The 24,543-nt window shown below is 58.4% G+C and overlaps 1 protein-coding gene across 1 annotated transcript; it reads left to right on the top strand.

Moving 5' to 3' along the window:
- Window positions 1–1,248: 1,248 nt before the first annotated feature.
- Window positions 1,249–24,403, top strand: col17a1a (collagen, type XVII, alpha 1a). Its single transcript, XM_078413188.1, has 22 exons — window positions 1,249–1,353; window positions 1,461–1,554; window positions 1,908–2,027; window positions 2,589–2,636; window positions 3,429–3,464; window positions 4,472–4,519; window positions 6,785–6,928; window positions 8,410–8,577; window positions 9,185–9,253; window positions 10,601–10,681; window positions 11,481–11,549; window positions 12,642–12,794; window positions 13,977–14,057; window positions 15,474–15,515; window positions 15,805–15,972; window positions 16,860–17,066; window positions 17,563–17,583; window positions 18,621–18,638; window positions 20,157–20,183; window positions 21,282–21,344; window positions 24,048–24,125; window positions 24,315–24,403. The coding sequence occupies exons 1-22, from the start codon at window positions 1,249–1,251 to the stop codon at window positions 24,401–24,403; spliced, it is 1,929 nt and encodes a 642-aa protein (XP_078269314.1).
- Window positions 24,404–24,543: the final 140 nt, after the last annotated feature.

Raw genomic sequence — 24,543 nt, 5'->3', positions numbered from 1 at the left:
CACGTTCGACCGAACTGTTTGACCGTTCTTCCGTCACAGGCTCGGAGAAGGGATGGTCACAGATGTTTGGGCCCATTACAACTCCTCCGTGAATTAAGCTGCCAGGGTCTGCATGCGCAACGGTCACAGAGAGAATGGTGGGTTGTTCTTCTTCTTTAGTGGCCATCATCCATGTTTCAAATGTTACATCACGTACAATAGATGATGGTGGTAGCAGAATTAGCTCAAGACACTTCCAGTTTCCAGCCCCGTGACGTGGACGCTTCTGCTATGGAGGTTGTTACTGTGGAGAAAGAGACCACTTGGTCCATCTGGCTCATCCACGTTCCAGCAGGTCTGTCCTGGCTCATCCATGCTCCAGCAGGTCTATCCTGGCTCATCCACGCTCCAGCAGGTCTATCCTGGCTCATCGACGCTCCAGCAGGTCTATCCTGGCTCATCCACGCTCCAGCAGGTCTATCCTGGCTCATCCACGCTCCAGCAGGTCTATCCTGGCTCATCCACGCTCCAGCAGGTCTATCCTGGCTCATCCACGCTCCAGCAGGTCTATCCTGGCTCATCCACGCTCCAGCAGGTCTATCCTGGCTCATCCACGCTCCAGCAGGTCTATCCTGGCTCATCCACGCTCCAGCAGTCTATCCTGCTCATCCACGCTCCAGCAGGTCTATCCTGCTCATCCACGCTCCAGCAGGTCTATCCTGGCTCATCCACGCTCCAGCAGGTCTATCCTGGCTCATCCACGCTCCAGCAGGTCTATCCTGGCTCATCCACGCTCCAGCAGGTCTATCCTGGCTCATCCACGCTCCAGCAGGTCTATCCTGGCTCATCCACGCTCCAGCAGGTCTATCCTGGCTCATCCACGCTCCAGCAGGTCTATCCTGGCTCATCCACGCTCCAGCAGGTCTATCCTGGCTCATCCACGCTCCAGCAGGTCTATCCTGGCTCATCCATGCTCCAGCAGGTCTATCCTGGCTCATCCACGCTCCAGCAGGTCTATCCTGGCTCTCCGTGGAGTGTTCCACCCGCTGACATTCTCCGCTGCTTCCCTGTGAGTTATTTCCTTGCCTGATTCTTGCCCAATCCCACCTGAGCACATCCTCGAAGCCCTCTCCCACGATCCCTTCTCTCTTCCAAGGAGATCAGTCTCAGGGTCTCCAGTCCTTCCACACGACTAAGGTCCCTCATGCCCGGAACCATTCCAGAAAATCCTTGTTGCATCCTCTCGGAAACCTCCACGTCTTTCCTGAAATGCCGTGTCCTCACCACCCTGCCTGGAAATATGTGGCCGATCCTTCCTCCTCATTAGGACCGGTCCTGGTATCTCCAGCTGTAGTTCCGGCCGGCAGCTCACAGGTTGGGAGAGGCAATAATCGCAGGCTTCCCCCCCCCCCACCCCCACCCCCAGTGCTGACCGCACCCCAGAGAACGGATCACTGACATCCTCCGTGTGATTCCCACAGGAGCCGGCTACTCTTCCAGTTCCTCATCCCGGAGAACTGGGCCAGGGGTACGGGGGGGATATCATCGGATCGTCCAATAGCTACCTCATCGCAAGTGAGTACACTGGGTCTGCGGGAGAGAGATGAGTGAAGTTAGAGAGGAGGGGAGAGGGGGGAGAGAGAGGGAGGATAAAGTGAAGAAGAGAGTGAGTGAGAGGGGAGAGACCAGAAGAGGAGAGAGAGCAGGAGAGGGGAGAGAGCAGGAGAGGGGAGAGAGGAGAGAGAGAGCGGGAGAGGAGAGAGGGGGGAGAGCAGGAGAAGGGGGAGAGAGCAGGAGAGGAGAGAGGGGGGAGAATGGGAGAGGCGGGAGAGGGGAGAGGCGGGAGAGGGGAGAGATCCAGACTAGCTGGGGGTGGGGTTGGGGGGTCGGTGGGGGCTCCGCACTGACCCAGACCTGATGTTCCACAGCTGGACGCGGCCCCTCCAGCGGATATTCCAAGACTCGATTCCCCAGCTCATCATTCTCAGACTCACCGGACACCACGCTGGATCGGAAAAATGGTGTTGGCCGGAATGCCGGATACGAGGGTTTGTCAAGGGTTGGAGGGAGGGGGGGGGGGGGAGGGGATAAGGTGCAGGGATGGGGACTGAGGCAGGAGGAGGAGGGAGGAGGAGGAGGGAGGAGGAGGGAGGAGAAGGATGGAGTAGGGAGGAGTGAGGGAATGGGAGAGGAGTAGGGGGCAAGGAGAGAGTGGAGAGAGAGAGAGATGGGGGGGTGAGGGAGAGAGAGAGAGATGGGGAGAGAGAGAGAGAGATGGAGAGGGAGGGAGAATGGAAGGAGTGGTAGAGGATGGGAGGGAGAGAGAAGATACAGAGAGAGGGATGGGGAGATAGGGAGGGAGAGTGTGGAAAGTGAGTGAGAGAGAGAGTGAAAAAGAGAATAAAAGAGTGCGGTAGAGATGTAGAGAAAGAGAGAAGAGAGAGAGAGAGAGAGAGAGAGAGAGAGAGAGAGAGAGAGAGAGAGAGAGAGAGAGAGAGAGAGAGAGAGAGAGAGAGAGAGAGAGAGAGAGAGAGAGAGAGAGAGCGCTGGAGGGTTGGGAGTATCTCCAAGGCTATGAACACTTTACTGAACGGATTTTTGTTTTACAGGAAGCTCCAGTGGGAATTCTTCGCCTGAACTCTCCCGGAAAGAATTCAGTAAGGACGTCAAGCTTCAATGTTATCTGCACCACCTGAGACTGACCGCCCCCCCCTATGCCCACCCTCCCACACGGGGCCCGTGCCAGCTGCCCTGGGAGAGACCCCCAACCCCTCCAGAGGAAGGGGGCTCAGCAAGGCAGGCTGGCCACCTGGAGCTGGAGCTGGTGCCTCTTCCCCACACTCTCCAGCCCCATACATCGATCCTCACCCCCATCTCCCATCAGTGACCCCCACCACAACAAGATACAAGATACAAGATACAAGATAGCTTTATTTGTCATCCAATATTGGACGAAATTCAGTCACCCACAGTCCAACACTGGGGCACCGGAGAATTGGGGCAGAGGAGAGAGCAGGAGAAGGGGGAGAGGGGAGAGAGCAGTAGAGGGGAGGGAGAGCGGGAGAGGGGGGAGAGGATCAACACCTCTGAGGGTGGAGATCTCTCCATCTGCGAAGGGGTAACTCCTTGCTCTGAAACAATGCCATATACCTCCCACCCCCCACTGGGGGAAACATCTCTCAGCACACACCCGGTCAGTCGTGCGGAGCTGTACGTTACATCTATTGCACTGTCCATGTCCCAGGAGTGTGTGATGGGACGGTGTAGAGGGAGCTTCACTCTGACTGACCCCGGGCAGTGTGTGATGGGACGGTGTAGGGGGGAGCTTCACTCTGTGTCTGACCCCGGGCAGTGTGTGATGGGACGGTGTAGGGGGGAGTATCTGTATCTCTGCGTACTCTGGTCTGTTGTGGATACTGACCACCGTCTTGTTGGTCTTATTTTCTCAGGCAGCTCAAACACGAGAGGGAGGAGTCAGGGTCGAGGTACAGTATTGCCATCAGGGAATGGCCTTGCCAAGCCTGTTGCTCAGCGTTTGCAGTGCCGAATGCCCACAGGGCACGATGAAGTTGACCACAACGAAGGGTTGAAGCCGCGAGATCGTATCGCTGGTGTAACCTTCCCCTACTGGCATCTGGTCAATTCTCTCGCCTGTCGGCTTGAAGCCCAGTACATGCCATCACTGCAGACACCCCCTTGTATGTCATAAAAACATAGGAAATAGGTGCAGGAGTAGGCCATTCGGCCCTTTGAGCCAGCACCGCCGTTCAATATGATCATGGTTGATCATCTAAAATCAGTACCCCATTCCTGCTGTTTCCCCATATCCCGATTCCTTCAGCCCTAAGAGCTAAATCTAACTCTCTCCTGATGCAGGCAGCACTCTTCCAGTGCAGGGGAGTGCTGCTACCGACTGGATGGAGGGGGGTGGGAGGGTGTTGCAGGGGCCGGCTGTTGAAGGATTATACTGTCCGTGTGGACAGAGCCAGGGGTGCCCTCCTGGTATACTGCCGTGGGATCGTGCTGTGCAGCCCCGTGACTAGCCCTGGGGTTCTGCACTCTGCCTTCCCCTCTGCCATCCCACAGACCCCCAGCCCTTCGACCCTGGTCCTCGGCTGCCTGGTGACCCCATCCCTGACCCCCGGCCATCTGGTGACCTCCGCAGGCTCCCAGCTGTCTGGTGACCCCTCCCGTGGCCCCCGGTTGTCTGGTGACCCCACCTTAACGCCCGGCTGTCTGGTGAACCTTGGCTGTCTGGTGACCTCCCCCCCCCCCCCACCACTGTCCAGCACAGACTGTCAGCGCCATGCCCCGGTCTGAGGGTGTCCCGCGTACCACGGTCTGTGCACCGATCGGTCTGGACCCAGCGCGTTGCATTGTCGGGGTGGGGGGGGGGGGGGGTTTAGGGGTGGTCTCTTGACTGGGCCGGAGGTGTTCCCCGACCTCCCCCTCCGTCCTGAGTCGCCGTCTGACGGGACCCTTTGTGTTGCAGAGAGTGCGATCCGGGCTCGACTGCAGAGTGCATCACCCAATGGACGCTGTAAGTGACCGGCACTTCGCTGCCCCCCCCCCCCGACTGACCCCTGGGGAGGGGCGATGCCCCCGACTGACCCCGACTGAACATCGGGGAGGGGCGATGACCCACAACTGACCCCTGGGGAGGGGCGATGACCCCCCCGACTGACCCCTGGGGAGGGGCGATGACCAACAACTGACCCCCGGGGAGGGGCAATGACCCCCCGACTGACCCCTGGGGAGGGGCGATGACCAACAACTGACCCCTGGGGAGGGGCGATGACCCCGACTGACTCAGGGGGAGGGGCGATGACCCCGGGGGAGGGGCAAAACACCCCGACTGACTCAGGGGGAGGGGCGATGACCTCGACTGACCCCTGGGGAGTGGCAAAACACCCGACTGAACATGGGGGGAGGGGCGATGACCCCGACAGACCCCGGGGAGGGGGGGAACAGACTCCCCTGACAAACTGCAGACCCAGGAGAAGGGAGAGGGGGAGAGAACGTTACAGAGAGTGAGAATGAGAGTGAGGAGAGAATGGAGGAGAGTGCAGGGAGGATGAGAATGAGGGGGAGGGAGAGTGGGGGGAAGAGTGGAGGAGAGGGGGATAGTGGAGGAGAGCACCGGGAAGGGGGAAGGCGGGAGGGTAAGTGAAGGGATCGGAAAGATGGACGAAAGGGAAGTGTGGAGGAGCTGTTCAGACAGATTGGACGGGATGTTGGGAGAGGGGATTGCATTGTGAGGTGAAGTGAGGTCCCGTGGCAGGTGCTGATCCTGGTGAAGATGTTCCCCCTTCTGGGTGACGGGACAGTGGCCTCTTCCTCCTGTGGATCCAGTGTTCCTACACAGAGGTGTCCTCAGATCCCGGTGTTCGCACCATTTCTGGCTTCCACACCTCTGGTGTCACACTCAAGGATGCCCCTGTATCTGAACAGGAACAGGCCCTTCGGCCCACAATGTCTGTGCCCAACGTGATGCCAAGTTCAACGAGTCTCCTCCGCCTGCATGTGATCCATTCCCTGCATATCCACGTGCCTGTCCAAAAGTCTCTTAAACACCGCTATTGTATCTACCTCCGCCACTACCCCAGGCACCCACCACCCCTGGCACCCACCACCCCTGGCAACCACCACCCCTGGCACCCACCACCCCTGGCACCCACCACCCCTGGCAACCACCACCCCTGGCACCCACCACCCCTGGCACCCACCGCCCCTGGCACCCACCGCCCCTGGCACCCACCGCCCCTGGCACCCACCGCCCCTGGCACCCACCGCCCCTGGCACCCACCGCCCCTGGCAACCACCGCCCCTGGCACCCACCACCCCTGGCACCCACCACCCCTGGCACCCACCACCCCTGGCACCCACCACCCCTGGCACCCACCACCCCTGGCACCCACCACCCTCTGTATCTGAATCTTGCCTCTCACATCTCCTTTAAACTTTGCTCCTCCCACCTTAAAGCTACCACCTCTAGTCTTTGACATTTTCACCCTGGCAACATGGTTCTGACTATCTACCCTGTCCATGCCTCTCATAATTTTATACACTTCTGTACATTCCTGTAACCTCTGGCATTCCAGAGAAAACGACCTGTCTGTCCAACATATCCCTGTAGCTAATGCTTCCTAATCTGGGGGGCGTCATTTTGGTCCAATTCCTCTGCACCCTCGCCAAAGCCTCCGCACCCTTTCTCTAACGAGGCAACCAGAACTGCATGTAAAGTTGCATGTTTCAAATTCAAAGCCCTATATAGCTGCAACAAGACTTCCTGACTCTTCAACTCCATGGCCCGACCGATGAAGGCAAACGTACTGAGCACCTTCTTCGCCGCTGTCTACCTGCGTTGGGTGGGGATTGAGGGGGGGATCTTATAGAAACTTACAAAATTCTTAAGGGGTTGGACAGGCTAGATGCAGGAAGATTGTTCCCGATGTTGGGGAAGTCCAGAACAAGGGGTCACAGTGTAAGGATAAGGGGGGAAGTCTTTTAGGACCGAGATGAGAAAGTTTTTTTTCACACAGAGAGTGGTGAGTCTGTGGAATTCTCTGCCACAGAAGGTAGTTGAGGCCAGTTCATTGGCTATATTTAAGAGGGAGTTAGATGTGCCCCTTGTGGCTAAAGGGATCAGGGGGCATTGAGAGAAGGCAGGTACGGGATACTGAGCTGGATGATCAGCCATGATCATATTGAATGGCGGTGCTGGCTCGAAGGGCTGAATGGCCTACTCCTGCACCTATGTTTCTATGTTTCTATGCGTTGATTCTCCTTCCCCTGCTCTGCTCAGGGACAGAGCTGGAGGACGTGAAGAGGTTGCTGAAGGGGAGCCGATCCGCCAGCACCAGCCCTCCGCGCTCGGCTCCCAACACCCTGCCCTACCCCAAGAAAGCCATGATGGAGACGAAGATCGTGAGTGCTAACACTCAGTCAGGTAAGGGAGCGTCCCCCAACCTCAGGGAGCATCTCTCAACCTCAGGGAGCATCCCCCAACCTCAGAGAGCAGCCCTCAACCAGGGAGCGTCTCTCAACCTCAGGGAGCATCCTCCAACCTCAGGGAGCATCCCCCAACCTCAGAGAGCAGCCCTCAACCAGGGAGCGTCTCTCCAACCTCAGGGAGCATCCCCCAACCTCAGGGAGCATCCCCCAACCTCAGAGAGCAACCCTCAACCAGGGAGCGTCTCTCAACCTCAGGGAGCGTCCCCCAACCTCAGGGAGCATCCCCCAACCTCAAGGAGCGTCTCTCAACCTCAGGGAGCGTCTCTCAACCTCAGGGAGCATCCTCCAACCTCAGGGAGCATCTCTCAACCTCAGGGCGCATCCTCCAACCTCAGGGAGCGTCTCTCAACCTCAGGGAGCATCCTCCAACCTCAGGGAGCGTCCCCCAACCTCAGGGAGCATCCCCCAACCTCAAGGAGCATCCCCCAACCTCAGGGAGCGTCTCTCAACCCCAGGGAGCGTCTCTCAACCTCAGGGAGCATCCCCCAACCTCAAGGAGCGTCTCTCAACCTCAGGGAGCATCCTCCAACCTCAGGGAGCGTCCCCCAACCTCAGGGAGCATCCCCCAACCTCAGGGAGCATCCCCCAACCTCAGGGAGCATCCCCCAACCTCAGGGAGCGTCTCTCAACCCCAGGGAGCGTCTCTCAACCTCAGGGAGCATCCCCCAACCTCAAGGAGCGTCTCTCAGCCTCAGGGAGCATCCTCCAACCTCAGGGAGCATCCTCCAACCTCAGGGAGTGTCTCTCAACCTCAGGGAGCATCCTCCAACCTCAGGGAGCATCCTCCAACCTCAGGGAGCATCCTCCAACCTCAGGGAGCATCCTCCAACCTCAGGGAGTGTCTCTCAACCTCAGGGAGCATCCTCCAACCTCAGGGAGCGTCTCTCAACCTCAGGGAGCATCCCCCAACCTCAGGGAGCATCCTCCAACCTCAGGGAGCATCCTCCAACCTCAGGGAGCATCCTCCAACCTCAGGGAGTGTCTCTCAACCTCAGGGAGCATCCTCCAACCTCAGGGAGTGTCTCTCAACCTCAGGGAGCATCCTCCAACCTCAGGAAGCATCCCCCAACCTCAGGGAGCGTCTCTCAACCTCGGGGAGCATCCCCCAATCTCAGGGAGCATCTCTCAACCCCAGGGAGCATACCTCAACCTCAGGGAACGTCCACAAACCTCAGGGAGCGTCCCTCAACCCCAGGGAGCGTCCCTCAACCCCAGGGAGCATCTCTCAACCTCAGGGAGCGTCCCTCAATCCCAGGGAGCATCTCTCAACATCAGGGAACGTGACAGGACAGCCTTTGATGGGCTGAATAACCACCTCCTGTCTGTTTCTCCTCCCCCTCCTGCCCCTGTGATGCTACTCCTGCCTCTGCCCTCACCATCAGCACAAGTAACCCCTCTCCCTCTGCTCCCTGCCAGCGTCAGGCCGATACGACACTACTCTCCTGGATCCTGCCATGTCCACCTTTAACTGGACGTCCACGGTGCCGCCGAGCAGCTGCAGCGTGGGACTGCGGGAGTATCGCAACAACCTGACCACCACGGGCATGCAGATGTCCGGCACAACTGGATCCACATCTGTGTCAGGTGAGCATGGGCCTCACCTCAGCAGCACCGCGGGTGACTGATGGTCAGCCTCTGCTCCGCACCCCGTCCCCAGCCCCCCCTCTTCACTTTCAGTTGAGTTTATTGTCACATGTACCGAGCGAGGTACAGTGAAAAGCTTTTGCTACGTGCTAGCCAGTCAGCAGAAAGACAATACACGATTACAATTGAGCGCACCCCGTTCTCCGCGCCCAATGTCCGTACTCCCCCACCGTCCCCACTCCCCCACCGTCCCCACTCCCCCACCGTCCCCACACCCCCACCGTCCCCACTCCCCCACCGTCCGTGCTCTCCACACCCCCACCGTCCCCACTCCCCCACCATCCGTGCTCTCCACTCCCCCACCGTCCCCACTCCCCCACCGTCCCCACTCCCCCACCATCCGTGCTCTCCACTCCCCCACCGTCTGTACTCCCCCACCGTCCCCACTCCCCCACCATCCCCACTCCCCCACCGTCCACCATCTGTGCTCCCCACTCCCCGTGCCGGGACACAGGGACCGTCTCCGGGTGGATGTGTGGGCCGTGGGCGTGCGCGGGTTTCAGGGGCTGTGTTTCGGTCTCGCTGACTCCCCTCTCTCCATCCGCAGCTCACACCGTCCACAAGAACAAAGCAGCGAGCCCGTCGGCAGCAAGCGTGGGGCTGACCTCCACAACCGGTCAGTCGCTGCCACCACACGGGGCACATCCCCGCCCGCGTGCACCCGCGCACAGTCCACATCCGGCTCCAGGGAGGGCAGCAACTGCACCCGGCACAGGGAGGGTTAAATAAAGGGGGCAGGCTGTGGAGGGCAGGGTGCTCTATCCAACTACGTGTGAGGTTATTTAACATCTATTCAGGGAGACACAAGGAACTGCAAACGCCAGAACCTTGAGCAAAGCACAAAGTGCTGGATGAACTCAGTGAGTCATGCAGCATAAATGGACAGACGATATTTTGGGTGATAATCAGTCTGATAAACTACCCAACGAATTGACCTTCACAGCCGTCTAAGGGAATGAATTCCACAGATTGACTACCCTCTGATTAAAGAAATTCCTCCTCATTTCCTTTCTATAGGTATGTCCTTTTACTCCAAGGCTGTGCCCTTTGGTCCTACACTTTCTGGGTGCTCCAGTTTCCTCCCACATTCTAAAGATCCCCAAAGTTCATGAGGTCAGAGGTCAGAGTGCAGTCATTTTATTGCCTTGGCCTTTGGCTGACATTGGCCAGACCTGATCGAAGGACAAAATTATGAGAGGTACGGATAGGTAGGAGGTCAGAAGCTTTTTCCCAAGATTGAAATGTCCAGCACTAGGGGACATAGGTTTAAAAGTGAAAGGGGCAAAGTTTAAAGGAGATGTGCGGGTCAGGTTTTATACACAGAGGGTGGTGGGGGCCAGGAACGACCTGCCTGGGGTAGTGGTGGGGGCCAGGAACGACCTGCCTGGGGTAGTGGTGGAGGCCAGGAACGACCTGCCTGGGGTAGTGGTGGAGGCCAGGAACGACCTGCCTGGGGTAGTGGTGGAGGCCAGGAACGACCTGCCTGGGGTAGTGGTGGAGGCCAGGAACGACCTGCCTGGGGTAGTGGTGGGGGCCAGGAACGACCTGCCTGGGGTAGTGGTGGAGGCATACACATAAAGGCTTTTAGATAGGCACATGGATTATGCAGGGAATTGAGCTAGATAGAGCTCTTAAAGATAGCGGAGTCAGGGGGTATGGGGAGAAGGCAGGAACGGGGTACTGATTATGAATGATCAGCCATGATCACATTGAATGGCGGTGCTGGCTCGAAGGGCCAAACGGCCAACTCTTGCACCTATTGTCTATTGAATTGAGGGATATGAATTATGTGCAGGCAAATGTGATTAGTTTAACTTGACATCATGTTGGGCACAGACATTGTGGGTGAAGGAGCCTGTTCTTGTGCTGTACTGTTCTGTATTCTACATAGAATACAATGGGGTCGAGAGTTGTCACCCTGACTGACCCTGCCTCTGCCTCTGTCTCCCCCTCTCTCCCACAGTGCAAGGACTGCAGAACAACCTTGTGGCCAACTCCAGCGCGCTCACTGGAACGGCACAGACGCTGGGCACACACACCCAGGGTGAGTACGAGCCAGCTACCCTCCCCATCACCCGCTAACCAGCTGGTTTAACCGGTAACCGGGCACCGGGCCTGACCGTGGGACTCCTCGGCACTGCCGGACGGTCGGGGGTACGGACCCCACAGGTGCCACGTGGCAGTGACTCCCACCCAGCTGTGCCCCACTCCGAGGGTGAGACCCCAGCCCGCAGAACAACGTCACTGGGGAGCCACGGGGAGAGTCACAACCTCAGGGACAAAATACCGCGGGGAGAGTCACAACGTCTTTGGGTACCCTGGGTAGAGTCGCGCCATCGCGGGACTGTACGCCGGGTACAATCACGCATAGTGGGACTGTCCCCTGGGTAGAGTCACATCCTCAGAAACTGTACCCCAGGTAGAGTCACACCTTCAGCGACTGTACCCCAGGTAGAGTCACACCGACATGGAGTTGAGTTGTTTGAGTTCAGTTTTGTTTATGGTCACGTGTCATGGCGAAAGGCTTTTGTTGCGTGCTACCCAGTCAGTGGAAAGACAATACCCTGGGTAGAGTCACACCTTCAGCGACTGTACCCCAGGTAGACTCACACCTTCAGCGACTGTACCCCAGGTAGACTCACACCTTCAGGGACTGTACCCCAGGTAGACTCACACCTTCAGGGACTGTACCCCAGGTAGAGTCACACCTTCAGCGACTGTACCCCGGGTAGAGTCACACCTTCAGCGACTGTACCCCCGGTCGAGTCGGTAACTGAGTTGCAGTGAACTCCTGTCTCTGACTGTTGCCATTCTGCCCGTTGTCTCCCCCTGTCCTGCCTCAGTTCTGGGCGTGCAGAAGAACCAAGTGTCAAACTCGACCAGCGTGGTCACCAGCGGCAACAGCTCCACAGGTCAGTGACAGCCTCATCATCAACCCCACCGCTCCCTCGCCCTCTCACCACCACCCCCACCCCTCCCTCACCACCCTCACCCCTCCGTCACCACCCCCGCCACTCCTTCACCACCCCACCCCCCATCAAAACCCTCACTACTCCCTCACCACCCCCACCCCTCCCTCACCACCCCCACCCCTCCCTCACCACCCCCACCCCTCCAGCCCCACCCCTCAACCCCCACCCCTCCCCCACCATACTCTCACCATCCCCCATCACCATCCCTCTCCTAGTCGTTCTACACCCATCAACAGCACCCCGTCCTCCCCGGCCAATCACCCCCCCCCTCTCACCCCTCTGGTGTGAGTGTGCCGGTGTGAGCGTGTCAGTGTGAGCGTGTCGGTGCGAGTGTGCACCGGTGTGAACATGGCAGAGTTTGTGTGCCGGTGTGAGCATGCCCGTGTGAACGTGCCGGTGTTAATGTGCCAGAGTTTGTGTGTCGGCGTGAGTGTGCTGGTGTGAGCGTGTCGGTGTGAATGTGCCTGAGTTTGCCTGTCGTTGTGAGCGTGCCGGAGTGGTTGTGCTGGTGTGAGCATGGCGGTGTGAGCATGGCGGTGTGAGCATGGCGGTGTGAGCGTTCCGGTGTGAGCGTGCCGACACGAGTGTGTCGGTTTGAACGTGCCAGAGTTTGACTGTCGGTGTGAGCGTGCTGGTGTGAGCGTGTCGGTGTGAGCGTGTCAGTGTGAGTGTGCCGTTGTGAGCTTGGTGGTGTGAGCATGCTGGTGTGAGAGTGTCAGTGTGAGCGTGTTGGTGAACGTGCAGGTGCGGGCATGCCAGTGTGAGCGTGCCGGTGTGAGCGTGCCAGAGTTTGTGTCAGTGAGCGTGCCGGTGTGAGCGTGCCGGTGTGAGCGTGCCGGTGTGAGCGTGCCGATGTGAGCGTGCCGGTGTGAGCGTGCCGGTGTGAGCGTGCCGGTGTGAGCTTGCCGGTGTGAGCGTGCCAGAGTTTGTGTCGGTGTGAGCGTGCCGGTGTGAGCGTGCCGGTGTGAGCGTGCCGGTGTGAGCGTGCCGGTGTGAGCAGGTCTGTGAGTCACCCTATCACTCTACCCCCAGCGTTGACCCTGGGCTCGGACGGGATGCTGGACAAGGATTACCGCTTTGTGCTGCTGGACAAGGAGAAGAGTCCGGCTGCCCGTGAGCCCCAGCTCCTCATCATGGCCAAGGACAGCGGCAAGCTCTTCACCACCGTGCCCGGCGGCTTCTCTGGTAACGGGGTAGACAGGGCTGGAGCGGGTGGGGGGGAGGGGAGTTGGGAGAGACAGGGGCAGTGGAGGGTGTCAGAGAGCAGGGGCTGGAGCCCAGATGGCGTAACCCTGGAACTGTCAGCAGTGCGAACAAGGAAGAGTTAACGGGCATTTGGGAATGCATGCGTAAGTCAGTGGAGAACAGGAGGAGGCCACTCGGCCCCTCGATCCTGCCCCATCATTCACATGGTCATCATTGATCCCGTCCCACCCTCATCACCATTCCCCCACCCCCCCCCCCCACTCCCCAAACCCACACATTCCACGTTCCAACATCACTCACAGCCCTGGAGGTGTGCAATGATTCGCGTGTGCCACTCTCTACGAACTGAATCCCAGAGGTTTTCGATCCTGGAGGGGGGAGGGGGGGAGGGGGATTATCCTGGTCTTTGTCTAAAATAGGTGACCCTGATTGTGGACCAGTGTCTCCTGTCCTCCACATCCCATCCTATCAGTCTCCTGAAAACCTCGAGTTTCAGTTAGATCACACCACTTCTTCTTGCGTATTGCGTGCACAGCCTAAGGTTGTAGGTCAGGGGTAGACATCCAGGCCAGGGCAGCAGCAGTTGATGCCACCAGGGAAAAGCCCCAGTGAGCAGTCATGCACGAGGGATGTGTGGGATGGTCTGGTCTGGATATCTGCAGTGGCGAGCAGGGCTGTCTGTCTGCCATCCCCCACTTGAGCAGGTGACGGGCTGTTCTTGCATGGATGGTGTGGATTCTGTTCAGGGTTAGCCATTGCTTGCGATGGAGGTCAAATCCCGGTGGTTTCACTGTGGGGTCTGTGATGACCTCTCTGTTGTTGGTGTTGGCATCTTTCCAGGCTCTGCGCCACTCGGTCTTGGGGTCAAAAGTCTTCCAGGGATTTGGCTGAAGACCAGAAGGGTTTGCGGGACTTCAGGTGCATGTTGGGCAGATTGTTCGTGGGTGGGAAGGTCAGGGTGAGCCTCGATGGTGCACCAATCTTTCAACGTCCTCTCCCTTCTGCTTATGCTGGGAGGGGCGATATCACAATCTACTAGATCATATCACTGCACCGCCCTCAAAGGTTTTTAAAAAAAAAAATTGATTAGCACGCTCTTGCGACCAGATGTTGGGTCCAGTCATCAGCAGCTCCAGTTTGATGTCTGGGTGTGTCTTGCAGCTTCGGTGGTGGATGGAGGTCTGAAGAAGGAACAGCTGGTGCCCACCAGGGAGGGGGCCGACATCACAGCCCAGTCACACGGTAAGGATCGGGAGGGGGGGGGGGGGGGCCGAGACTGGCGAGAACGCTCTCTCTGTCCAGGGAGCGGCAGGAACGACGGGCAAGGCTCCAACTTGGACATTCCCTTCCCTAACGTCCAACGTATGAGGGGCAGAGGTTCAGGCTGCCAGAATTGTGCCCACTCCCTCGCCACTCTGCCACGCTCCCCTCTCCGCTCTCTGTCTTCACCTCTGCCTTTCCCTCTTCCTCTTTGCAAGAGAGAGTTAGATTTCGCTCTTCGGGCTAAAGGAATCGAGGGATTATGGGGGGGAACAAGCAGGAACGGGGTACTGATTTTAGATGATCAGCCCTGGTCATATTCAATGGCCTACTCCTATTTTTCTATGTTTTCTTTCCAACCCCCTTCCTCTTCCCCTGCCATACCCACTCCCTCCTTCACTCTCTACATTTACTGTTCCCTCCACCTTTCCCCATCTTGCCGTTTCTTTGTGACCTTCCCTGCATCACTCCCTCTATCTGCCCTTTTCTCTCGATCCATCTAACGCTCCTCCCCTTCTCTCCACCTCGCCATGTGTCACGCCACCCGAGTCACACAGCGCAGAGACAGGCCCTTCAGCCCCACTCGACCAAGATGCCCCATCTGCACTTGTCCCATCTGCCTGTGTTTGGACCGTGTACCTCCAAACCTCTCCTTTCCATGTACCTGTCCAAGTGTCCTTTAAATGTTGTTATTGTCCCAGCCTCAACTACCTCCTCTGGCAGCTCTCCATCCCTCTCCCTCTCTTTCTGGCAATCTCCCACATTCCTCCTGACCTTCGATCTGCCATTCACTCTTGGACCTTTTCTCGGTGACCTCCCCACGCACCATCTCTCCCACCCTCTACCACTGCCCTCCTTCTCTCCCCCCTCTTTCACTGGCTTCTATCCCTCTGCCCTCTCCCTCTCCCATTAGCCTCTCTCCTTCGCTCCCACTGCCCTTACTCCCCCTCAGCCAGTGGCCTCTCCCCCTCTCCCACAGTCCTTCCTCTCCCACTGTTCTCTCTCCCATCATCCTCTCCCCCTCTCCCACTGTTCTCTCTCCCTCTGTCCTCTCTCCCTCTGTCCTCTCCTCTCCCCCTCTCCCACTGTCCTCTCTCCCTCTGTCCTCTCCTCTCTCCCTCTCCCACTGTCCTCTCTCCCTCTCCCACTGTCCTCTCTCCCTCTGTCCTCTCCTCTCCCCCTCTCCCACTGTCCTCTCTCTCTCTCTCCCCCTCCCACTGGCCTCTCTCTCTCCCACTGTTCTCTCCCCCTCCCACCGTCCTCTCCCCCTCTCCCACTGTCCTCTCTCTCTCTCTCTCCCCCTCTCCCACTGGCTGTTCTCCCTCTCCCACTGTCCCAGTGCTCCCATGCTTTGCCCGTTCCATGGTGACTCCATGATTTCTGTTCCTGCGTCCCCAGGACATTTGAAGATGGCGCAAAAAGACAAGGCCACGTACGCCGGTGAGTGAACAGACCCCATTGGTAGGGACCTGGTGTGGTGGGGATGTGGGTGGGGATGTGGGTGGGGGTGAGGGTGGGGGTGAGGGATGGGGTGGGGATGGGGGTGGGGTGGGGATGGGGGTGGGGTGAGGATGGGGATGTGGGTGAGGGTGGGGGTGGGGTGAGGGTGGGGTGGGGGGTGAAGGTGGGGGTGCGGATGGGGGTGGGGATGGGGTGAGGGTGGGGTTGAGGGTGGGGATGGGACAGAGGTCCTGCTGCTGTTCTCTGATGTTCTTCCCTCCGTTGACAGATGTGGGTCGGAACAAGGCGTGGGCTGTGGATGACGGTGATGGTGACGAGGGGCACTGCCTGCCCTCCTGGTGTTCCTGCTGTCGCTGTTCATGGTGGAAGTGGCTGCTGGCCCTGCTGCTGGCCAGCCTGCTGCTGCTCGGACTGCTCTTCGGCCTCATCGCCCTGGGTTAGTGACGGGGGGGGGGGGGGGGGGATGGGGCAGGAAACAGGAAGATGGTGGGGGCAATGGGATGGGGGAACAGGGGGGATGTGGGGAATGGGGGAGGGGAATGGGGGTGGGTGGGGATGGGAAATGGGAGCTAACAGGTGTTGGGGGCAATGGGATGGGGTGAACAGGAGGGGAGATGGGTTGCCGAGAGTGGGAAGGGGTTGCCAGGAAAGGGGAAGTGAGGAGGAAATGGTGACGGGGGGGGGGGGTAAAATGGGGGTGGGTGAGGAGGAGGAGGATATGGGGGGAGATAGGAGGGTGGTGGGGGCAATGGGATGGGGGGAAACGGGGCAATGGGATGGGGAAACGGGGAGGGGAATGGGGTGGTGACAGTGGAGGGAAATGGGGGTGGGTGGGGAGGAGGGGGAAATCATTGGAAACCGGGGTGGTGGGGGCAACAGGATGGGGGGGACAGTGGGGGGGGAGAGGTGGTGGGAGGGGAGGGAGAGGGGGAAACTGGAGAGAATGGGATTGGGTGAGGAGGAGGAAATGGGTGGAAAGAGGGGGGTGGTGGAGCAAAAGGGGAGGGGGGAAGGGAGAGACAAGGGCAGTTTTGGTGGGGTGTGAAGGGGGGGGGAGGTGAATGATGGTGGGGAAGGGAGGCAGAGGATGAGACCTGTGGGTGGGGTAGACGATCTGTCGGACTGGGGCTCCCGGGGGTGGGGGGTGGGGTGGTGTGGGGGGGTAACCTGGCAGGGTGGAGGGAGTGATGGGGGGGAGGGGGGATGCTAGCCTGGGAGTTCCAGTCTGGGGGTCCCAGCAGTGAGGAGGGAGGGAGGGAGGGGGTATTGTGTGTGTGTGTGTGTGTGTGGCCGCGGTGACTGACCCATGCCCTACCCTTACAGCGGAGCAGGTGAGGATGCTGAGGGAGCGGGTCAGTGCGCTGGAGGCCACTCCGTCCTTCGCCAAGCTGCATGACCGGCGGGGGAGGGTCGACGTGCTGTCGGAGTCCAACCCTCGCCTCGGTGAAACTTCCTCCTCCTCCAGCACCGACATCGAGAGCAGAGTCTGGGACAAGATCACTGCCAAACTACAGTCCCGGGAATACCGAGGTCAGCTGGGGAACTCCACATCGGCAGCAAGGCCTGCCGTGCTGGGGGGGGGGGGGGGGGGGTAGGTGGGGGGGGGGGGAGGAGGAAAGGAGGGAGAGGGATGAGGGGGGAGGGAGAGAGAAAGGGAGATGGGTGAAGAGAGGGAGAGGGGTGAGAAGTGGGGGAAGGCGTGAAGAGTGAGGGATTATAGAGAGGGAGAGGCGTGGGAAGAGCAAGTGGGAGAGGGATCGTTAGTGGGTGGGATGTGGGGTTGAGGTTGGTGGGTGGGGTGGATGTGGAGGATGGGGTTGAAGCCGAGGATGATGTGTGAGGGGTGGGGAGTGATGTTGGAGGGGTGAGGGATGCGTGGGATATGGGGGTTGGAAATGGAGCCTGAGGGTGGTGAATGGGGGGCTGGGGGTAAGGAATGGGCCATGGGGGTGGGGGGGGGGGGGTGGGTTGAGGGAATGGCCCGTGGGGGGTGAGTGGAACTAACTCCCGATTCCACTCCTTGCAGATTCGGTGAGAGGCGAACAAGGTGAGTGTGTTGGAGAGTTAGCACGGAACCGATGGGCCGAAGGGCAGCTTGCTGTGCCATGACAGTCTGAGGTTCCACGGCCGTGCTTGATTAGCCCTGACACCAAGTATCAAATATTCCCCCCTCTTTCCCCTCCACCCCCTCCCCACACACCTTTACCCCCACCCTCTCCCCACACACCTTTACCCCCACCCTTTACCCCCACCACATCCCTTTACCCCCACCCTCTCCCCACACACCTTTACCGCCACCCTTTACCTCCCACCCCCTCCCCACACACCTTTACCCCCACCCTCTCCCCACACCCCTTTACCCCACCCCCTCCCCACACCCTTTTACCCCACCCCCTCCCCACACCCTTTTACCCCACCCTCTCCCCACACCCTTTTACCCCCACCCTCTCCCCACACCCTTTTACCCCACCCTCTCCCCACACACCTTTACCGCCACCCTTTACCTCCCACCCCCCTCCCCACACCCTTTTACCCCACCCCCTCCCCACACCCTTTTACCCCACCCTCTCCCCACACCCTTTTACCCCCACCCTCTCCCCACACCCCTTTACCCCCACCCTCTCCCCACACCCCTTTACCCCCACCCTCCCCCACACCCTTTTCATCCCCACTCCCCTTTCCCCCCCGACCCACTGCCCTTACCAAGGGGGGGAGGGAGGGAGGGAGGGAGGGAGGGAGAGGGTGGGGGGGATAGGGAGGGAGGATGGATGGAGGGAGGAGAGGGTGGGAGGGGGGAGGTGGGAGAAGGGGAGGGAGGGAGGGAGCGGGCAGCATGGGAGGGACTGGGGGGAGGTAGGGAGGGAGAGTGGAGGGTGGAGGGAGGGGGTGGAGGGAGGGGGTGGCGTGGGAGGAGGGAAGGAGAGGGTGGAGGGAGGGAGGGTGATGGGAGGGAGAGGGTGGAGGGAGGAGGGGAGGGTCGATGGAGAGTGTGGGGTTTGCCAGCTGCTTTCATCCACGGTCGGGTTGGGAATGGGATGCCGTGACCGCTCTAACGAGTCCTTTCTGTCCTGTCGCCAATTACAGGGGGACCTGGGGTTAAAGGTGAGTCACAGAGGGTGCCGCCCCCTCTGTCCCCTCAGGCACCCACACTGTCTCAATGTCCCGTCCTGTCACCCTCTCTTTCCCTAACTCTCTCCCTCCGTCCCTCATCGCCTGCTCATTTATCTCTCTCCTTCTGTTTTGTCTCTCACACTCTTTCTCTCGCTCGTTCACATTCTTTCTCTCTCAATGTGATTCCTTACCGCTCCCACTCAAGTACCTCCCTGCCTCTGAGTGGGAGTGTGGGTATATCTCTCCCTCTCTCCCCTCCCTCCCCAACCCCACTTTCAACCTCCCCCCCTTTCCCCCTCCCCCTCTCTCCCCACCCCCCTTTCTCCCCCTTCTTTCCCCCTCCCCCTCTCTCCCCTCCCCTCCCCTCTCTCCCCTCCCTCACCTCCCCCTCTCTCCCCCCTTCCCCTCTCTCCCCCTCTCTCCCCTCCCCCTCTCCCCTCCCTCACCTCCCCCTCTCTCACCCCCCCTCTCTCCACTCTCCCCCCTCTCTGTCCCCCTACCCCTCACTCTGCATCATTTGGCTGCTCTGTTGCTCTATTTCTCCCCTTGCTCTATGCCTCCATTTCTCCCCCTTGCTCTGTGCCTCTGTTCTCTCCCCCTTGCTCTGTGCCTCTGTTCTCTCCCCCTGCTCTGTGCCTCTGTTCTCTCCCCCTTGCTCTGTGCCTCCCTTCTCTCCCCCTGCTCTGTGCCTCCGTTCTCTCCATTTGCTCTGTGCCTCCGTTCTCTCCCCCTGCTCTGTGCCTCCCTTCTCTCCCTCTGCTCTGTGCCTCCGTTCTCTCCATTTGCTCTGTGCCTCCGTTCTCTCCCCCTGCTCTGTGCCTCTGTTCTCTCCCCCTGCTCTGTGCCTCTGTTCTCTCCCCCTGCTCTGTGCCTCTGTTCTCTTCCCCCTTGCTCTGTGCCTCCGTTCTCTCCATTTGCTCTGTGCCTCCATTCTCTCCCCCCTGCTCTGTGCCTCCGTTCTCTCCCCCTGCTCTGTGCCTCCGTTCTCTCCATTTGCTCTGTGCCTCCGTTCTCTCCATTTGCTCTGTGCCTCCGTTCTCTCCATTTGCTCTGTGCCTCCGTTCTCTCCATTTGCTCTGTGCCTCTGTTCTCTCCCCCTGCTCTGTGCCTCCCTTCTCTCCCCCTTGCTCTGTGCCTCCCTTCTCTCCCCCTGCTCTGTGCCTCCGTTCTCTCCATTTGCTCTGTGCCTCCGTTCTCTCCCCCTGCTCTGTGCCTCCGTTCTCTCCCCCTGCTCTGTGCCTCCGTTCTCTCCCCCTGCTCTGTGCCTCCGTTCTCTCCCCCTGCTCTGTGCCTCTGTTCTCTCCCCCTGCTCTGTGCCTCCGTTCTCTCCCCCCTGCTCTGTGCCTCTGTTCTCTCCCCCTGCTCTGTGCCTCTGTTCTCTCCCCCTGCTCTGAGCTGCCGTTCTCTCCCCCTGCTCTGAGCTGCCGTTCTCTCCCCCTGCTCTGAGCTGCCGTTCTCTCCCCCTGCTCTGAGCTGCCGTTCTCTAACCTCTGGCTGTTTGGTCCACAGGTGATCCCGGATTCCGCGGATTGGAAGGTAAGATGATCACATGGCAGCGGCTCGTTCTTCCCATGGCCCCCTCTGGTTCACCCCATCCCTGGTCACAGCAAGGAGGCTCCAGGACATGGTCACTCCATCCGTGCTGATATTTACCCCACCCCCCCACCCCCCCAACTATCTCAATACCTACCCTGTCCATCCAACCCCATGACCTCCCTCTCCCGCAAGTCCCCCTCCCCATCCCTCCCATCCCACCTCCCCACCCTCCCCATCCCACCTCCCCACCCTCCCCATCCCACCTCCCCACCCTCCCCATCCCACCTCCCCACCCTCCCCATCCCACCTCCCCACCCTCCCCATCCCACCTCCCCACCTTCCCTATCCATCTCCACACCCACCCATCACACCTCCCCACCCTCCCTATCCATCTCCACACCCTCCCATCCCACCTCCCCACCCTCCCCATCCCTCCTTCCCACTCCCCATCCCTCCAATCCCACCTCCCCATCCTTCCCTTCCCACTCCCCACCTTCCCTATCCATCTCCCCACCCACCCATCCCACCTCCCCACCCTCCCCATCCCTCCCATCCCACCTCCCCACCCTCCCTATCCATCTCCCCACCCTCCCCATTCCACCTCCCCACCCTCCCAATATCCTTCCCTTCCCACTCTCCATCCCTCCCTATCGATCTCTACACCCTCCCCATCTTCCCAGTCCCACCAATCCTATCTCCCCACCCTCAAACCCATCTCCCTACCTTCACAACCCTCCCACCCCATCACCCTCACCTAAAGCCCCACCAAACTCTTCCATCCCCCACCCCACCCTCATGTGCTCTACCAATGCCATCTCAACAACAACCCCATCCTCCAACCCCAACTCCCCACCCTCATCACCTCCAGGCGATTGTCGGAGGAGAGTGGGATGCTATCTGTTCCTCTCCCACTATCCCTGCCCCCCCCCCCCTCTCCCATCCCTTATCTAGCCACCTGCTCCCCTCTCCCTGTCATCTCTGGTCGGCTTGTGAACCTCCCATGGGTCAGTGGTGATGACCGCTGACAGCGAGTCTGGGAGAGATTTGCAGAGTGCTCCTCCTGCTGCAGATTGTGACTCCACCGATCTCCCTCCCCAGGCACGAGAGGTCAACCCGGGACACCCGGACTGGATGGTCAGAAGGGACAAAAAGGAAGCACAGGTACAGCCACCTGCCATTTACTTCAAGAGGGCTAGAATGCAAAAACAGGGATGTAATGCTGAGGCTTTATAAGGTGCTGGTCAGGCCTTTTGTGAGCAATTTTGGGCACCATATCTGAGGGAGGATGTACTGGCTCTGGAGAGGGTCCAGAGGAGGTTTACAAGAATGATCCCAGGCATGAGTGGGTTAATTTATGATGAGCGTTTGTCTGTCGGCACTGGGTCTGTGCCCAGTGTGCTGTACCTGCATGCTTACTTTCAGTAAGACTCATGTACAAGCACACCCAGGTCTCATTGCACCTCCCCTATTCCTAAACTGACACCATTCAGATAATAATCTGCCTTCCTGTTCTTGCCACCAAAGTGGATAACCTCACATTTATCCACATTATACTGCATCTGCCATGCATCTGCCCACTCACCCAACCTATCCAAGTCACCCTGCAGCCTCACAGCATCCTCATTGCAGCTCACACTGCCACCCGGCTTTGTGTCATCCGCAAACTTGGAGATGTCACATTTAATTCCCTCGTCTAAATCGTTAATATATATTGTGAACAACTGGGGTCCCAGCACCGAGCCTTGCGGTACCCCACTAGTCACTGCCTGCCATTCTGAAAATAACCCGTTCATTCCTAATCTTTGCTTCCTGACTGCCAACCAGTTCTCTCTCCATGTCAATACCCTACCCCCCAATACCATGTGCTCTAATTTTGCCCACTAATCTCTTGCGTGGGACCTTGTCAAAGGCTTTTTGAAAGTCCAGATACACCACATCCACTGGCTCTCCCTTATCCATTCTACTTGTTACATCCTCAAAAAAGTCCAGAAGATTAGTCAAGCTTGATTTCCCCTTCATAACTCCATGCTGACTTTGACCGATCCTGTCACTGCTTTCCAAATGCGCTGCTATAACATCTTTAACAATCGACTCAAGCATCTTCCCCACTACTTCAAAGTTTCCTTTCTTTAAGTTCAGGACGCTAGTCTCTGAATTAACTATGTCTCTTTCCATCCTAATGCAGAATTCCACCATATTATGGTCACTGTTGCCCAAGGGGCTTTGCACAACAAGATCGCTAACTAATCCTTCCTCATTACACAATACCCAGTCTAGGATGGCCTGTCCTCTAGTCGGTTCTTCTGCATATTGGTTTAAAAAAACATCCCATATACATTCCAGGAAATCTCCTCAGCGCTGCTACCAATTTGGTTGGCCCAATCTAAATGTACAGGTGTCAGAGGTTATGGGGAGAAGGCAGGAGAATGCGGTTAAGAGGGAGAGACAGATCAGCCAGGATTGAATGGCGGAGTAGACTTGATGGGCCGAATGGCCTAATTCTGCTCCTATCACATGACATGATCACCCATTGGCCAATGGAGGGACAGGGAGTTATAGACCAATGGCGGACAGGAGCAACTGACCAATGGATGGGCAAGGTTAATTCCCGGAATGGCGGGACTGTCGTATGTTGAATGGCTGGAGCGATTGGGCTTGTATACACTGGAATTTAGAAGGATGAGGGGGGATCTTATTGAAACATATAAGATAATTAGGGGATTGGACACATTAGAGGCAGGAAACATGTTCCCAATGTTGGGGGAGTCCAGAACAAGGGGCCACAGTTTAAGAATAAGGGGTAGGCCATTTAGAACGGAGATGAGGAAGAACTTTTTCAGTCAGAGAGTGGAGAAGGTGTGGAATTCTCTGCCTCAGAAGGCAGTGGAGGCCAGTTCGTTGGATGCTTTCAAGAGAGAGCTGGATAGAGCTCTTAAGGATAGCGGAGTGAGGGGGTATGGGGAGAAGGAAGGAACGGGGTACTGATTGAGAGTGATCAGCCATGATCGCATTGAATGGCGGTGCTGGCTCGAAGGGCTGAATGGCCTACTCCTGCACCTATTGTCTATTGTCTATTGTCTATTGTCATAGCGTCGCACAGCACGGAAACAGGCCCTTTGGCCCAACTAGCCCATGCCGACCAACATGCCCCATCTACACTAGTCCGATCTGATTGTGATTGGCCTATATCTTCTAAACCTATCCTATCCATTTACCTGTCTAAATGTTTTTTAACTCTGATAGTACCTGCCTCAACTACCTCCTCTGGCAGCTCGTTAAGTTTAGTTTAGAGATACAGCGCAGTAACAGGCCCTTCAGCCCACCGGGTCCGTGCTGACCAGCGATCCCCGCATATTAACACAATCCTACACCCACTAGGGACAATTTTTACATTTACCAAGCCAATTTACCTACATACCTGTACGTCTTTGGAGTGTGGAGGAAACCGAAGATCTCGGAGAAAACCTACGCAGGTCACGGGGGAGAACGTACAGACTCCGTACAGACAGCACCCGTAGTCGGGATCGAACCCGGGTCTCTGGCGCTGCAAGCACCTCAAGACAGCAACTCTACCGCTGCTCCATTAATCGATCTATACACCCATCACCCCATTGTGTAAAAAAAGTTACCCCTCAGCTTCCCGTTAAATCCTTCTGCCCTTACCTTAGTCTCAGGGGTAACCAACCAATGGAGGAGCAGGAATACCTGGCCAATGGAGGGGCAGGGAGTTATTTGAACGACTAAAATGCTGCAGCTGCTGAAGATATGAGATAAACGTAGGAATGGCTCAGACAGTCGGCAGGTCGGGCAGCGCCGGGGAGCGAGAAGCAGAGCCAATGTTTCACGTGTTTCCCGTCATTTCAGGAGATCACGGGGAGAAGGGAGCGAAAGGCACTGCGGGCGATGCTGGGCGGTCTGTGAGGGGCGAGAAGGGAGAGAGAGGTGAGCAATGGTTCCTCGACGCGTACTGCCCCTTCCGGCCGACCGGGCCAGTCCAGACCAGACCGAAACGGAGCCCCCCCGTGACCACTCGGCCCGTCCCGCTCCTCCCCGCCCGTGCAATGGGCGGGTCGGCAACTCGCTGTCCTGGCTCTGAACCCTCTCCTCTTTCTCTCTCTCTCTGGTTCACAGGTGACGTGGGCTCCCCAGGGATCACTGGGATGAAAGGTAGGTCAACCATCAACCCCAGGAACAAAGGCCGCACTCCCTACCTGCGCTAAGCTGGGGACTCCCTCAGCCACAGGCGGAAAACGCCGGAAACACTCAGCGGGACGGGCAGCGCCTGGGGGGAGAGGAACTGGGGAAGGGAGGATGGGGAATGGGAGAGAAAGGCAGGATCTCTGAGGTGAAGGTAGGGCTG

Source organism: Rhinoraja longicauda, chromosome 16, assembly GCF_053455715.1.
Source record: "Rhinoraja longicauda isolate Sanriku21f chromosome 16, sRhiLon1.1, whole genome shotgun sequence".
NCBI classification, from domain to species: Eukaryota; Metazoa; Chordata; class Chondrichthyes; order Rajiformes; family Arhynchobatidae; genus Rhinoraja; species Rhinoraja longicauda.
Note: the sequence above shows the minus strand (reverse complement) of the source record. Positions and strands in the feature narration are given on the sequence as shown.